At 43.6% G+C, this 12861-nt stretch overlaps 1 protein-coding gene across 1 annotated transcript in view; it reads left to right on the forward strand.

The window, feature by feature from the left end:
- Positions 1–10106: 10106 nt before the first annotated feature.
- The window catches only part of exoc4 (exocyst complex component 4), a 113548-nt gene continuing 110793 nt past the window's right edge, over positions 10107–12861 (forward strand). The window contains exons 1-2 of the mRNA XM_041963855.1: positions 10107–10209; positions 11257–11446. Of these exons, the coding sequence (XP_041819789.1) occupies positions 10130–10209; positions 11257–11446 (270 nt within the window). The 5' untranslated portion in view covers positions 10107–10129. The remainder of the gene's footprint in view (positions 10210–11256; positions 11447–12861) is intronic.

The following is a 12861-nucleotide window of genomic DNA, read 5'->3' on the forward strand; positions in this document are numbered from 1 at the left end:
AAGAGCTATAATATGATTGTCTATTGTGGAAGTGGCATTGTTTGTAAAGATAATGCAGGATACTTCTCACGTTTCGACTCGGAGGCGTGAGTCTCATTTATTCATTTTTCAACACCGTTAAAACATGGCGCTGCGCATGAACAGTAATGCTGCATGTGTAAACATCACCGGGACATATCATAACCAGAACTCTTAAAGTGACCGCACGTATTATGCGCAGTGAAACATTAAAAACCTACGAATTAACACAGAACTGAACACAAGTGTACAAAGGTGAATTATGCACATATCTGTAAACGCTAAGAGCGCTACACATGTCCCCCCAGAATTCACTGTACAATCAAAACCTGAGAAACAATTTAACGATTAGGCGGGCGAACCAAACGTCCACAGCGGCTCCGCTGAATGGGAGGTAATGGAATGGGAGGCAATGCAACTGCCTGTGGGGCAGCCCCGGAGGAAGGCGTTGGCGTAACAGGGGCGGGCGGCGGAGGCCTAACCCTGGGACGGCCTCGTTTTGGGGGTTGTGCCAACTCAACTGGCCTGGCTAGATCCAGGTGAGCTGGTTTAAGACGGTCCACAGACACACATTCCTGTTTGCCCCCAACGTCTATCACAAAGTGCTTGTCCCCTGTCTCTATGACACGGAAAGGGCCTTCATAAGGTGGGCGGAGAGGCCCACGGTGACCATCCACACGGATGAAAACGTATTCAGTGGACTGTAGGCCACTGGGGACATGAGTGTTCGGTGAACCATGGCAGGACGTAGGGAGTGGAGCAAACAGCCTGGCATTGTCCAATAGGTTAGACCGCTGGTGTGTGGCTGACCAAGGGGCTGTGGCGCTAGGCATGAAATCCCCAGGGACCCGCAATGGCTGGCCGTAAACCAGCTCTGCTGAGGAGGTCTGCAGGTCTTCCTTCGGCGCTGTCCTGATGCCAAGCATGATCCAGGGGAGCCTGTCTGCCCACGAACTGTCCTTCAAACTGGCCCGCAGGGAGGCTTTCATGGATCTGTGGAAACGCTCACAGAGGCCATTGCTCTGGGGATGATAGGCCGTAGTACGGTGTAGTTTAACTCCCAGGTTTTCAGCAACAGCGTTCCAAAGTTCGGAAGTAAACTGAGCACCACGGTCTGAGGAAATGTCTGACGGGGTGCCAAAACGGGACACCCAGGTGCCAATGAACACACGTGCAACGTCTGCTGACGTTGTGGAGGACAGTGGAACGGCCTCTGCCCACCGTGTGGTCCTGTCTACCATCGTCAACACGTGAGTGTAGCCCTGTGAGGGTGGTAGTGGACCGACTAGGTCAATGTTGACGTGGTCAAACCGCCGCTCCGGCACTTCGAAGCACTCCAGTGGAGCTTTTGTGTGACGGTGTACCTTAGCACGTTGGCATGCCACACAAGTGCTCGCCCAGTCCCTCACGTCTTTCTTAAGCCCATGCCACACAAACCTTTCTGCCACCAGCCGCTGCGAGGCTTTGGTGCCTGGGTGCGAGAGGCCGTGGACGGCGTCAAACACAGTCCGCCTCCACTTTGCAGGCACAACAGGCCTTGGTGAGCCCATGGAGATGTCGCAAAGCAGAGTGGTGCCAGCATCGTCGAACGCCACCTCTTGCAGTTGTAGACTAGTTGTGGATGAGAGGCAAGCCTGCACGTCCGGGTCTGTGGCCTGATCTGCTGCCATGCTGCTGTAGTCCAGGCCGAGGTGGACTGCCCCCGCAAGCGCACGGGAGAGGCAGTCCGCGACATGGTTGTTCTTTCCTGAGATGTGTACAATGTCCGTCGTGAACTCAGAAATGTATGTGAGCTGACGCTGCTGCCTGCCCGACCATGGCTGAGTGACTTTGGACATGGCAAAACTCAGTGGCTTGTGGTCCACAAAAACGGTGAACCGGCGCCCTTCCAGTAGTGAACGAAAGTGTCTGATGGCCAGGTACACGCCAAGTAGCTCTCTGTCGAAAGTGCTGTACTTCTGTTCACTGGGGCGCAACTGCCTGCTGAAAAAGGCCAGAGGCTGCCAAGCGTTACCCACCCACTGCTCGTAGACCCCACCCACCGCAAAATCTGAGGCGTCCGTGGTGAGTGCAATTGGGGCGGAGGGGGCAGGATGTGCCAACATTGCGGCCTTAGCCAGGGCCGCCTTAGCATCCGCGAAGGCCTTATCCCTCTCTGCTGTCCAGTCCACTGCACGTTTAGGTTTTCCGCCTTTTATAGCTTCATACAGGGGTCGCATGGTTTGGGCGGCTTTGGGCAGAAAACGGTGGTAAAAATTAACCATGCCAAGAAACTCCTGTAAGGCTTTGACAGTGACTGGGCGTGGAAAAGTGGTGATGGCTTCCACCTTCGATGGGAGAGGGACAATCCCGTCCTTTGTGACTCTGTGTCCCAGAAAGTCAATGGCGGACAGGCCGAACTCGCACTTGGCTGGGTTGACTATGAGCCCGTGCTCCGTGAGTCGCTCAAAAAGTGTGCGAAGGTGTGACATGTGCTCTGACAGGGATGAGCTTGCCACAAGGACATCATCAAGGTACACAAAAACAAAAGGCAGGTCCCGTAGCACAGAGTCCATGAGCCGCTGGAAAGTTTGAGCTGCATTCTTGAGCCCAAAAGGTGTGCGCAGGTACTCAAACAACCCAAAAGGTGTGATCACAGCTGTTTTTGGGATGTCGCTGGGGTGCACGGGCACCTGATGATAACCTCTGATTAAGTCCACCTTTGAAAAAATCACTTTACCAGCCAAGTGTGCAGAAAAATCCTGGATGTGCGGAACTGGGTAGCGGTCAGGCGTTGTCGCGTTGTTGAGCCGCCGGTAATCGCCGCAAGGGCGCCAGCCTCCCCCAGGTTTGACAGCGAGGTGAAGGGGTGAGGCCCAAGGACTGTTAGAGCGTCGAACAATCCCCAAGCGCTCCATGGCCTCGAACTCCGCCTTTGCTGCTGCAAGTTTCGTTGGCTCGAGGCGCCGAGCGCGGGCGTACACAGGCGGGCCAGCGGTGGCTATGTGGTGCTCGACGCCGTGCTTGGCAGTGGTGGAGGAGAAGGTGGGTTGCGTGAGTGCTGGGAACTCGGCGAGCAGCCGCTGGAAATCGTTCGTGTTAGAGAGCAGACTGGAAAAGTGCACTGTGTCAGAGTCAGTGGGCATGCATGCATAAGAGCAGAAAGTGACAGCGTCGATCAAGCGGTGATTTTTAACGTCCACCAACAGTCCATACGCACATAAAAAGTCGGACCCTAAGAGTGGTACGGCCACCTTGGCCGTCACAAAGTCCCAGCCAAAACGCTGCCCCCCAAAACACAGTTCAACGTGTCTTGTGCCATACGTACGGATGGGACTGCCATTGGCGGCTTCCATGGGGGGGCCGTGGGTATCAGCCACCACGTCCACCTGTGAAGCAGGCAGAAGGCTCCGTTGTGCCCCTGTGTCGCAGAGGAAACGCCGGCCAGAGATGGAGTCGCGGATGAAGAGCAGCCTGCCAGTATGGCCGACACTCACGGCCACTAGTGAGCGCCGGCCTTGAAGTTTCCCACTCCACTGTAGCTGCATGGAGAGCGGCAACGTTTAGCCTTGGGGCCAAACTTCGCATGGTAGAAACACACACCTGAAGAATGCTGACCTGAAGGCTGCTGACGGCGAGGAGCTGCTGCTGCGATGAGTAGGTGATCATCCCCTGTCTCGGAGACGCCCCCTGCAGGGAGGAGGGCTGCTGCACAGGGCTGCTGAGAAGCCAGAAAACACTTATCAGCCTCCGCGGCCAGTGCTCTGCAATCAGTGGTCGCAGTGTTGGCCAAAGCAGCTCTCACGTGTGTAGGCAGTTGGCGCAGGAAAAGGTGCATGAACAGAAAATCCGGGTTGTTGTCCCCCAGCAAGTCGAGCATGCGGTCCATTAACTCGGAGGGCTTACTGTCGCCGAGCCCTTGAAGAGAGAAAAGCCGGTTGGCTCTCTCCGCGTCAGACAGTTCAAAAGTTTTAAGCAGAAGTCTCTTCAGTGTTTCATACTTTGTTGTCGTAGGAGGACGTTTAAGAAGGCTCACCACTCTCGATGCCGTGGAACTTCCGAGGGCAGACACCACGTAGTAGTATTTAGTGTCGTCGGCGGTAATCTCACGCAAGGCAAACTGTGCTTCCGTCTGAGCAAACCATGCAGAAGCCGAGGATTCCCAGAATTCGGGGAGCTTGAGAGATACAGCGTTGGCCGTCATGGTTAGGCGATCTGGATACGTCCAGCAAACAAACTTCGTTCGGGGTCACCAGTGTGGAAGTGGCATTGTTTGTAAAGATAATGCAGGATACTTCTCACGTTTCGACTCGGAGGCGTGAGTCTCATTTATTCATTTTTCAACACCGTTAAAACATGGCGCTGCGCATGAACAGTAATGCTGCATGTGTAAACATCACCGGGACATATCATAACCAGAACTCTTAAAGTGACCGCACGTATTATGCGCAGTGAAACATTAAAAACCTACGAATTAACACAGAACTGAACACAAGTGTACAAAGGTGAATTATGCACATATCTGTAAACGCTAAGAGCGCTACACTATTCCCATAGATGCATTAAGTTGCAACATTATTTTCATTGACATTGATATTACGTAGCCTATGTTGTAGTAAGACACAAAACAAATGCTTTGAATGCAAACCTCTGTATAACCTTGCACTATAACAAAACATGACTAAGACCACTAAGGTTTTAAGGAAATATTTCATGTGAAGGATCGTTATCCTGTTAGGTTAAATCAGTACGAATCAATATTTTCTCTTTGTGGCAAAAATAAGAACGCCTATTTTCTTCTGACTGATGATAAGACTCGACAAGACAAAAGTCTTGCAGCTCGCAAATATAAACGCATATACCACAACTTCTTTCATCATTCAGAAATCATACTGAACCTCAAAATACATTATTTTATTTAACACAAACAGCTGACAGGAATTTTGCCTACAAATAGTTAAAGCTACAAAAAAAACTTTATTGTGCTTTAAATTGTCTTCCATGAATCCATTAAATTACTTTCTTAATATCTCCATCATTGTGTTCAGGATATAATATATTATTCAACTTACAGGAATCAAAATGCATTGCAGTTGGTGCATAATGACTGCACCAGAAATCCATTATTCAAGCTGTTTTGAGCTGCTGGAGGACTGACGCAAACAAATAATGTAATAAATTGTAAAGTTCGAGTCTCAACCCAAACACTGGTCTTATTTCTTATTGTTTTGTGGTGTTGTTCATCTTGAGCTGAGAAAAACAGAAAAAGAAAAGAGCAAAACTATAGTGAGAGTGGAAGAGGTGGAAAGACAGGCAGGAGACGGAGGAGAGGGGATGGGTTGGGTAGGATATGCGGCCTGACTGATGGAACAACATTGTCAGATTGATTTTAAAAATGCAGAATGGCAAAAGGAGTTGCAAAACCCATCAGGGAAAGCAGCTCCTGAAATGGAAATAGAGCTGCAACAGAGAATAGAAGGAGAGAGAAGAATTGAAGTAGAAACCCATTGCGTGGCCAGATTCAGTAGCCATATTCCTCCTCACATTGCTTTCGACGCTTCACTGATATTCCTCTAGTACATGTCTTTGTTTTTGTATAGCATAATATCTAATCCTGGGAATTAATGTGTGAACAACAAATGTTGATTTTAATTTCCAGTGATAAGTATTGCTCTTCATTTTCCAAATGTGCCTTCTGCTCACAATAGAAGAGATGATACAAGAGAAATCCTCCAGTCAGCACCACAGATGTGGACAGTTCTTGGACCCAAAAGTGGACCCATGAGGCATAACTGATATAATAAAAGAAGGCTTTGCATGGCTGCGAGGAGGCTTCCAGGCAGCCAGTTAGAACAGACAAACAAATCCAAAGACAGAAGACAGATCAAACGTGGTAGGGGTAAGCATGCAGAAACTTAGCGCTCGAGAAGGCAACATAGACGATCTGACAAACAACAGCGGTGAGCATCCAGGGGAAAAATTATTCAGCAGCAACAGACAGGTGAAAAGGGAGGGTGACCAGTAGAAGTGTTAAATTTGATGGGGATGGCTCGTGGATAGGATAGGCAGAGCTGACCAGAGATGTTAAGCAAGAAAACCCCCAAAACATAAATATGCACATGAGCAGGAGAGAGCAGGTGAGGAAGAGGAAAGAGAAGGAGCTTATATAATAGAGATGTATCGTTCAGGGAATGTATAACGCTAATTATTGTCAGCCTCAGTTCCATAAGGAGCAGAGTTAGCTTTGTCCTGTGCAGAGGCTGATGTATTGTGGAGATAAGACTCCCCATTCAGCAGTCCTGCTCATAAGACAACAGGACAATGGAGTACATACTTTGTTGGTGAATAACAGACAGCTGTTAATTACACTTTCAACTGTTTATATTTTACTCTTACTGCTATTACTATCATTGCTATTTTCTGACTCTAAGTTGCACCTTAAAGAAAATGAAGAAAAAATAAATGAGAAAAAAGCTATTAAATAATACTATACTGGAATATCAGATGCACAGACAAGACAAAAAGCATGTTCCTGAGACTCAATTTGTATGACAAAAAGATGAAATGTACTTTCATCAACAAATGTGGATTAAGTGAATGCAGAAAGGTCAAGCATATTTACTGAACATTCATTTTAAGAGCCATCATCAGCGGGAGGTTTATCAAATAATCAATAAATCTGCCATTTTTAAGACTTCTATTGATTTGGAAATACATAGAAAATGCTGCTGTGTGTTATGAGAATCTAAATTTATGTAAAATTCTAACTTCCTTCTTTTTTTAAATAATATTTATGCCTTTTCAGGAACTCATACAGCCTTGCAGGACATAAAATTGCAGCTAGAAATGTGATATGCCTCGAGGAGAGAGGATATTATAAGAAATGACAGTTCATAAGAACCGTCCTCTAAACTTGATATATTATACACACAATAACCTAATACAGTTTTCTATAATGCTCTTTTCTGCTGATTTTTTGTTTTCTGCATTGAGTGTGTTTGTAGTGCTGTGCAAACATAAATCAATCAAAACCTTTTTAAGAATTCATTGCGGTTGTGCATACTCATACTGTACTAATATTGGGAAATCCCATATACACAGAGGGCTCACATTCAAATCTTCTGCACAATATAAACCTTGAGCAAATACATATTTTAATATAATATACTGTGTACCAGAATGACTGACAGTGCTGTGTGCGCAAAAAGAAACATATAAACTTCATATACATGTACATATACATCTGTGTACATATACACACTGGAGAAGAAAGCTTCTAGATTTTAGAGTGAACTTTTTTCAGTCACCGGGAACATGACACGACTTGTGTATGAAAAACTTTTAAAACTTCACAACAGGGGACATGAAGTGTTATTTCATTAATGAAAATAAAGACGGTAAAAGTTTGAACAAGGTGATGACCAGTTTGCAGGGCAGGATCATGCCAGTTTGTCAATTTGGTCAGACTACAGTATAGAGTATATATACAGCATGTATTTTCATATATGTATACAGGCCTATATTGACACATATCCCAGTAAAATACGTGCATATTATTCATTTTGAATGTTTTATTATGTTTTCATTTCCAGTGGTGCCCTGAGATAATAGATATTGAAATCTTCTAAGTGCTGTCATATTGTAATGAACAGATTTTCCCAGGGGGAATCCCTCACCTCTACAACATGAACAGATTACATAACGAAGAATTAGAATGTGCAGTAACGCCCTGAGGGCTCTTAATGAAAAGCCTCAGGCTGTATTGAATACAGAGCTTATAGCACAGAGACATGATTGAATGGTTGTGTGTGGAAAAGAGCCTCACTTGTTGTTAATGACAGAATTATGACAGCAAAAAGGCTTTGATATTGCATAATTATGCAGCTTGGTGAGCTGGTTAATCTACTGGTAATATTTGATTCAATGACTACGTTAAGAGGAGAGCACACTGCCTGCAAGTCCTATGTCCTTCATTGCCCTTACATTTTTCACATGTGTTACTACCATTTGTCTCATGATCTGGATACAATTTGCATCATGACTTATCATCATCCTGTTTTCACACCTTGTGTGTTCTGCTTGGATAAACTGTCTGAATCGATGACACTTTGTCGCTTTAAACCTCCAAATTGCACAATAAGTGTTTTGCTTTTATTGCCACTATTGGCTGAAACACCTGCAACCTCAAAGCAGCTCAAAGATCACACAAAAAAGATAAAAGTTGATGATGACATGATGTGGTCCGTTGGTCACTAGTCTGTTATTGAGTTCCTAAAAAGTTGATCTCTAGATATTCATCTTTTCATCTTGCTTTGTCCTCTTAACCTTTATGTATTATTACTGCATTTGGTAGTATCTCTGATTGTACTTTGCCTTTGTGATGTCTCCGTTGATTCCACATTGGGCATGTTTACCTAATTTCATTTCTCTCTGCAGCCTAATATATAAAGTTTGCTGTATCTAAATTTAGGTGGTGTATTCATTTGGAGATACAGTATCAAGCAGGTTTTGTTTAATCCAATTCAAGATTATGTGAAAAATCCAGAAGGCATGTAGATGCAATGTTTTGCCGTTTCCCTTAACCACATTTCCATGGAAACAAGTAAAGAAGTGCCTTCTTCTTAATCACCAAGGGATGTCATTTTGTTACGTTTCCAAGGGGTGTCATTAGAGAGGTGAAAATACTGTATTTGCACAACCCTCTTATCTTTCTGTGGTATTTCTCTCACAATAATTAACATTGACTCAACATTAGAACAGTAGAACATCAAAATTACATCAAACTAGATTCCTAAAACCATGGACATGAATTATTTAATGATTGCAAGAAGCACATCTAAGGGAAAGCACCTGCTTAAAAGCATGCTTTTGCTAATAGAGCTCCTCTTATCTTAATCCAAATAAACTGCTATTTCTTCTGCAGCCACATACTGTATTGAAACTTGAACAAAACTGAAATGTTTTGCTTAAATCGTTGCACCATTATTAATAATGCTATAGAAGTCACCTCCCGCAGTATTTCTACTTTCTTTACTAAGCATTAGATGAAAGACACATTTGCATTTAGATCTCTACATTAACAGATCATAAAGGCATGTCCTTCAAAGACCTTATTGCCCTTGCATTTAATCCGAACACAGGTCAGTCAATCAAAGCAATCAGTTAGTGTCCAAACACACATCAAGCTGAACGAAATAACCTTGGTCCTGGGTTATTGGAGAAAAGAAGCCCTGTTGATTAGTTGGACTGATGGGACATGGGCTGCAAGGAAAGGTGATAAGACCTTCAAAATCAAACTTGGACCTGGGAAGTCAGGCGCCTTCAGTTAAAAAACTGTGGCTCCTGCATGACACAGCGATTGTTTATTTTTTATTTTTTTGTGGAAGCGACACAAAGCTCACCCACAATGTTATCTCGTCAGTCCACCAGCGCATCAATCAGGGCCTAGGCTGCTCTGAATCGACCCCCTCTGCTCCAGAATCAATGCTCTCTCCCATTCTCATTGGTACAGCAGAGATTGTCAGAGATACAGCACAGGAGGGCCCCGCGGAATCCAGCACTATATGTTCTAAATGAGGGAGGCTATTAACTCACTGACATACTCTGTCTCTCTCCTTTCTTCTCTGCTCAACCTTTCCTTTATCAGTCTCAAGAGGATTGGATTGAAAATGTCACAGTGAAACTATTTATCATCCGGGTTATGGAGATCTCTGTTGGCGGAGATCAATTATGAATATGTTCAGAAATAATCTAAAATTTAAATATTCTGAATTGCTGGTTTGCCTTTAACAATATTTCTATAATAAATAAAGCAAACATATAGATAGAGAACTACTGTTATGTCATGTTTAAGTTTTGAGTTTATTCGCTAAATAAAAGCCAGAACCCCCTAAAATTTGGCATGGAATTTAGGAAACAGTTTGTTTTTGTGCCTATTTTTTTTACAGCCTATATAAATGTACTTACTCCTTTCACATCCAGTTGACTGTTTGTGGCTGAGACAAAAGCAGAAGTCAGAGAAATGTGTACCGGCAGTGCCAGAACTTCCTTCCATGTTAAACCTACAACTCCCAGAATTCCGTCGTGTCACCTCGCGCGCCTGTCTTCCTGTTTGGGTGCCGCAGCTGGAAAAATGGCAGCTGATACAGGGAGATATAGGAGTGCAGTTAGCAAAAACAAAGACCCTTCTGGTCTCCTTATCTCTGTCATAAGGTAAGGTTTCTCACATTCTTTATATTATAGCTGGGAAGACGTCAGGCAGCTCTGAACTGTGCTCGCATTTGCGGAGAGACACGGATTGACAGCTAGCTTTTATGCTAAAGCTACATGTTAGCAACATCCTTCCTGTATCGTTTATTATAAGAAAGAAATTAAAGGTCACAAATTTGCTATTTTTATTTACGCATGTTTCGCATGTTTCAGTTAATGTGAACAGCAGCTCTATTCATCCCTGAAGCTGAAGAAAAGGTTGAATCTTTGCCACAGTGTGTGTCTCACTACTTGTAGCTCGTCGACTATTCGTGTCACAAACTGCAAATATGTCCTAAAAAATTGGACGAAAAATATTTTGCCCGATGTATATTAAAATGTTTTTTTTCTGTTCCGGGTGGCTACACGAAGTGCAACAAGCTTGAATTTCGGAGATGTCTCTTAGCAACACAAATTTTTTCTAACGTTAACGTCTTGAATGGGTTTTTAAAGTTTCACTTGAGTGTATGTTGTAGGAACACAGAGGCTCATTTCTGGCATCATCACCGAAAAACTCCACTCACTAATACTCACTAAAACGTGAAACAGATGTAATACATGAGAGGCACGCGCTGCAACCACTGTGACAGTTTTGACAATGTACATGAAAATGATGGAAACAAAACTTCAGAGTTCAAGGGCTTCCAGAATAACGTTTAAATTTCATGATGTAAATAAAGGTTGATTTATATTAAGGTTGCACCACTAGGTGCTTAGGCTGCAGACCCATTTGTTACTGCATGAATGCACCTCTTAGTGTTGCAGTACTGCCGATATTGCAGGAGTGTGTTGGCACACAACATCTGGTACTGTTACTGTCATACTCTTGTTTTTCATTGTCTACCTTATACTGCCCTCAAGTTCCTTACCTAAACTCAAAGTTATCTCAAACTCAGCTTTTACTTCCGATTTCCTGAGGGTCTCTCCTCTCCACTCCATCACTGATGCTTCATTCAGACTCATGGATTTAGTTATTAAGTTCTTCCTTTGTTTCCCTCCTCTGTGATGCAGGACTCTGTCCAGCAGTGATGATGTGCAGGACAGGGAGACAGAGAAGGGTCGTCTGGAGGAGGCCTTTGAGACATGTGACAGGGATTTAGATGAGCTGATTGTTCAGCATTATGCCGAACTAACCACTGCCATCAGGACCTACCAGAGCATCACCGAGCGCATCACCAGCTCCCGCAACAAGATCAAACAGGTACATGGGAGAGACAAAAATCGACCCTGGATGAAATGAATGAGGAAGGTTGTCAAAACCATTACTGGAATTCATGTGACATTTTTTCTGACGGATTTCAGAGCAGTGACTCTAAGCTGTGTAATTAAACACAAAACACATTTTTCATTCATTTTCTTTGTCACTTCATACATTAAAAGGGTTTCTTATCTCAGTTTTTAGGCTTTTTTTCATTCTCAGAGACTGAAAGACTGACTTAATTAGCACAAATCCTGTTCACCCAAGAAGAAAACTGCCTACTTAACAGTTGTCAGCTGAAGTCAGAATCCTTAGCCCCCTGGACATAATTTTCTCTATCACACACAAAATATTTAAAACTGGGAGGTCAATCGCTCTATCCCCCCTCCGATACAGATTTGGAAAAAAAGATATCCAGTGTGCAGGTGCTTTTCCTGAGCAGTATAAAACTGAATTTTAACCGAGGTGTGCTGGCACAGTTCTATCTTTAAATGATGACTTAAATACATTTTCTTTTCACAGTTGGCAGGCATTTTGACTTGTTCTAGTAGGAAAAGCACAGGTGTCACAATAATATTTACGCTCTGATCTATTCAAGTGTTCTAGTAAGCAGTGACATTGTGACCGAGAGCCAGCGTGTTCAATACTAGGACCTTGAAATGGAAGCTGCAAAATAGTAATCGTAACAATAATAATGATAGCAGTGGTAGTAGCAATAGTAATACTAATAATTTTAATTATTGTGATGATAAAAATAGAAATAATAATTATGCCAAAACAAAGTTACAAATTACTTCACATGGTTGAATATGGACTAAAGCCTGTTAGGGCTACAAAGAGGCAAATAAAATCAGACAATTCAAATAATACAAAATTAAATTAAATACCCAACAGTAATATGAGATAAAAGTATGAAAGAGTTCAGATATGTCGGAAAGAAAACAGTGCTAGCATTAATGAAAAGCTTTTTTGATAAAGACAAGTTTTGAGAAGCGATTTGAAAGATGTCAGTGATTCTGCAAGTTTCAGATTCAGTGCAATTTACTGAAACTCTGCTGCAATAATTTTTTTACTGACTCCTGTGCTTTGCACACTGTAACATATGTCGTCTGTGAAACTATTTTCTTATGTGTGTTTTCCTGCTGCGCACTCTCAGCACAGCTCTACCCAACTTCAACCTGAGGTCTAGTCAGCCAGAACCCGTGTAGGTGCGCTGGACCTTTAATGTAATTGCCAATGGTTTCAATACACAGACAGACAGACAGACAGACAGACATACTTTATTTATCCCAAGCTGGGAAATTGCAGTGCAGCAGCAGCTTTACACGCAGTGAAATAAGTGAAAAATTGTGAAATAAGACTATAAAGAACAAACTACTATACATAATAAAATATCAAAATAGCGAGCAGTAAAAAGA

The sequence above is a fragment of the Chelmon rostratus genome, chromosome 22, assembly GCF_017976325.1.
Source record: "Chelmon rostratus isolate fCheRos1 chromosome 22, fCheRos1.pri, whole genome shotgun sequence".
NCBI lineage: Eukaryota > Metazoa > Chordata > Actinopteri > Chaetodontiformes > Chaetodontidae > Chelmon > Chelmon rostratus.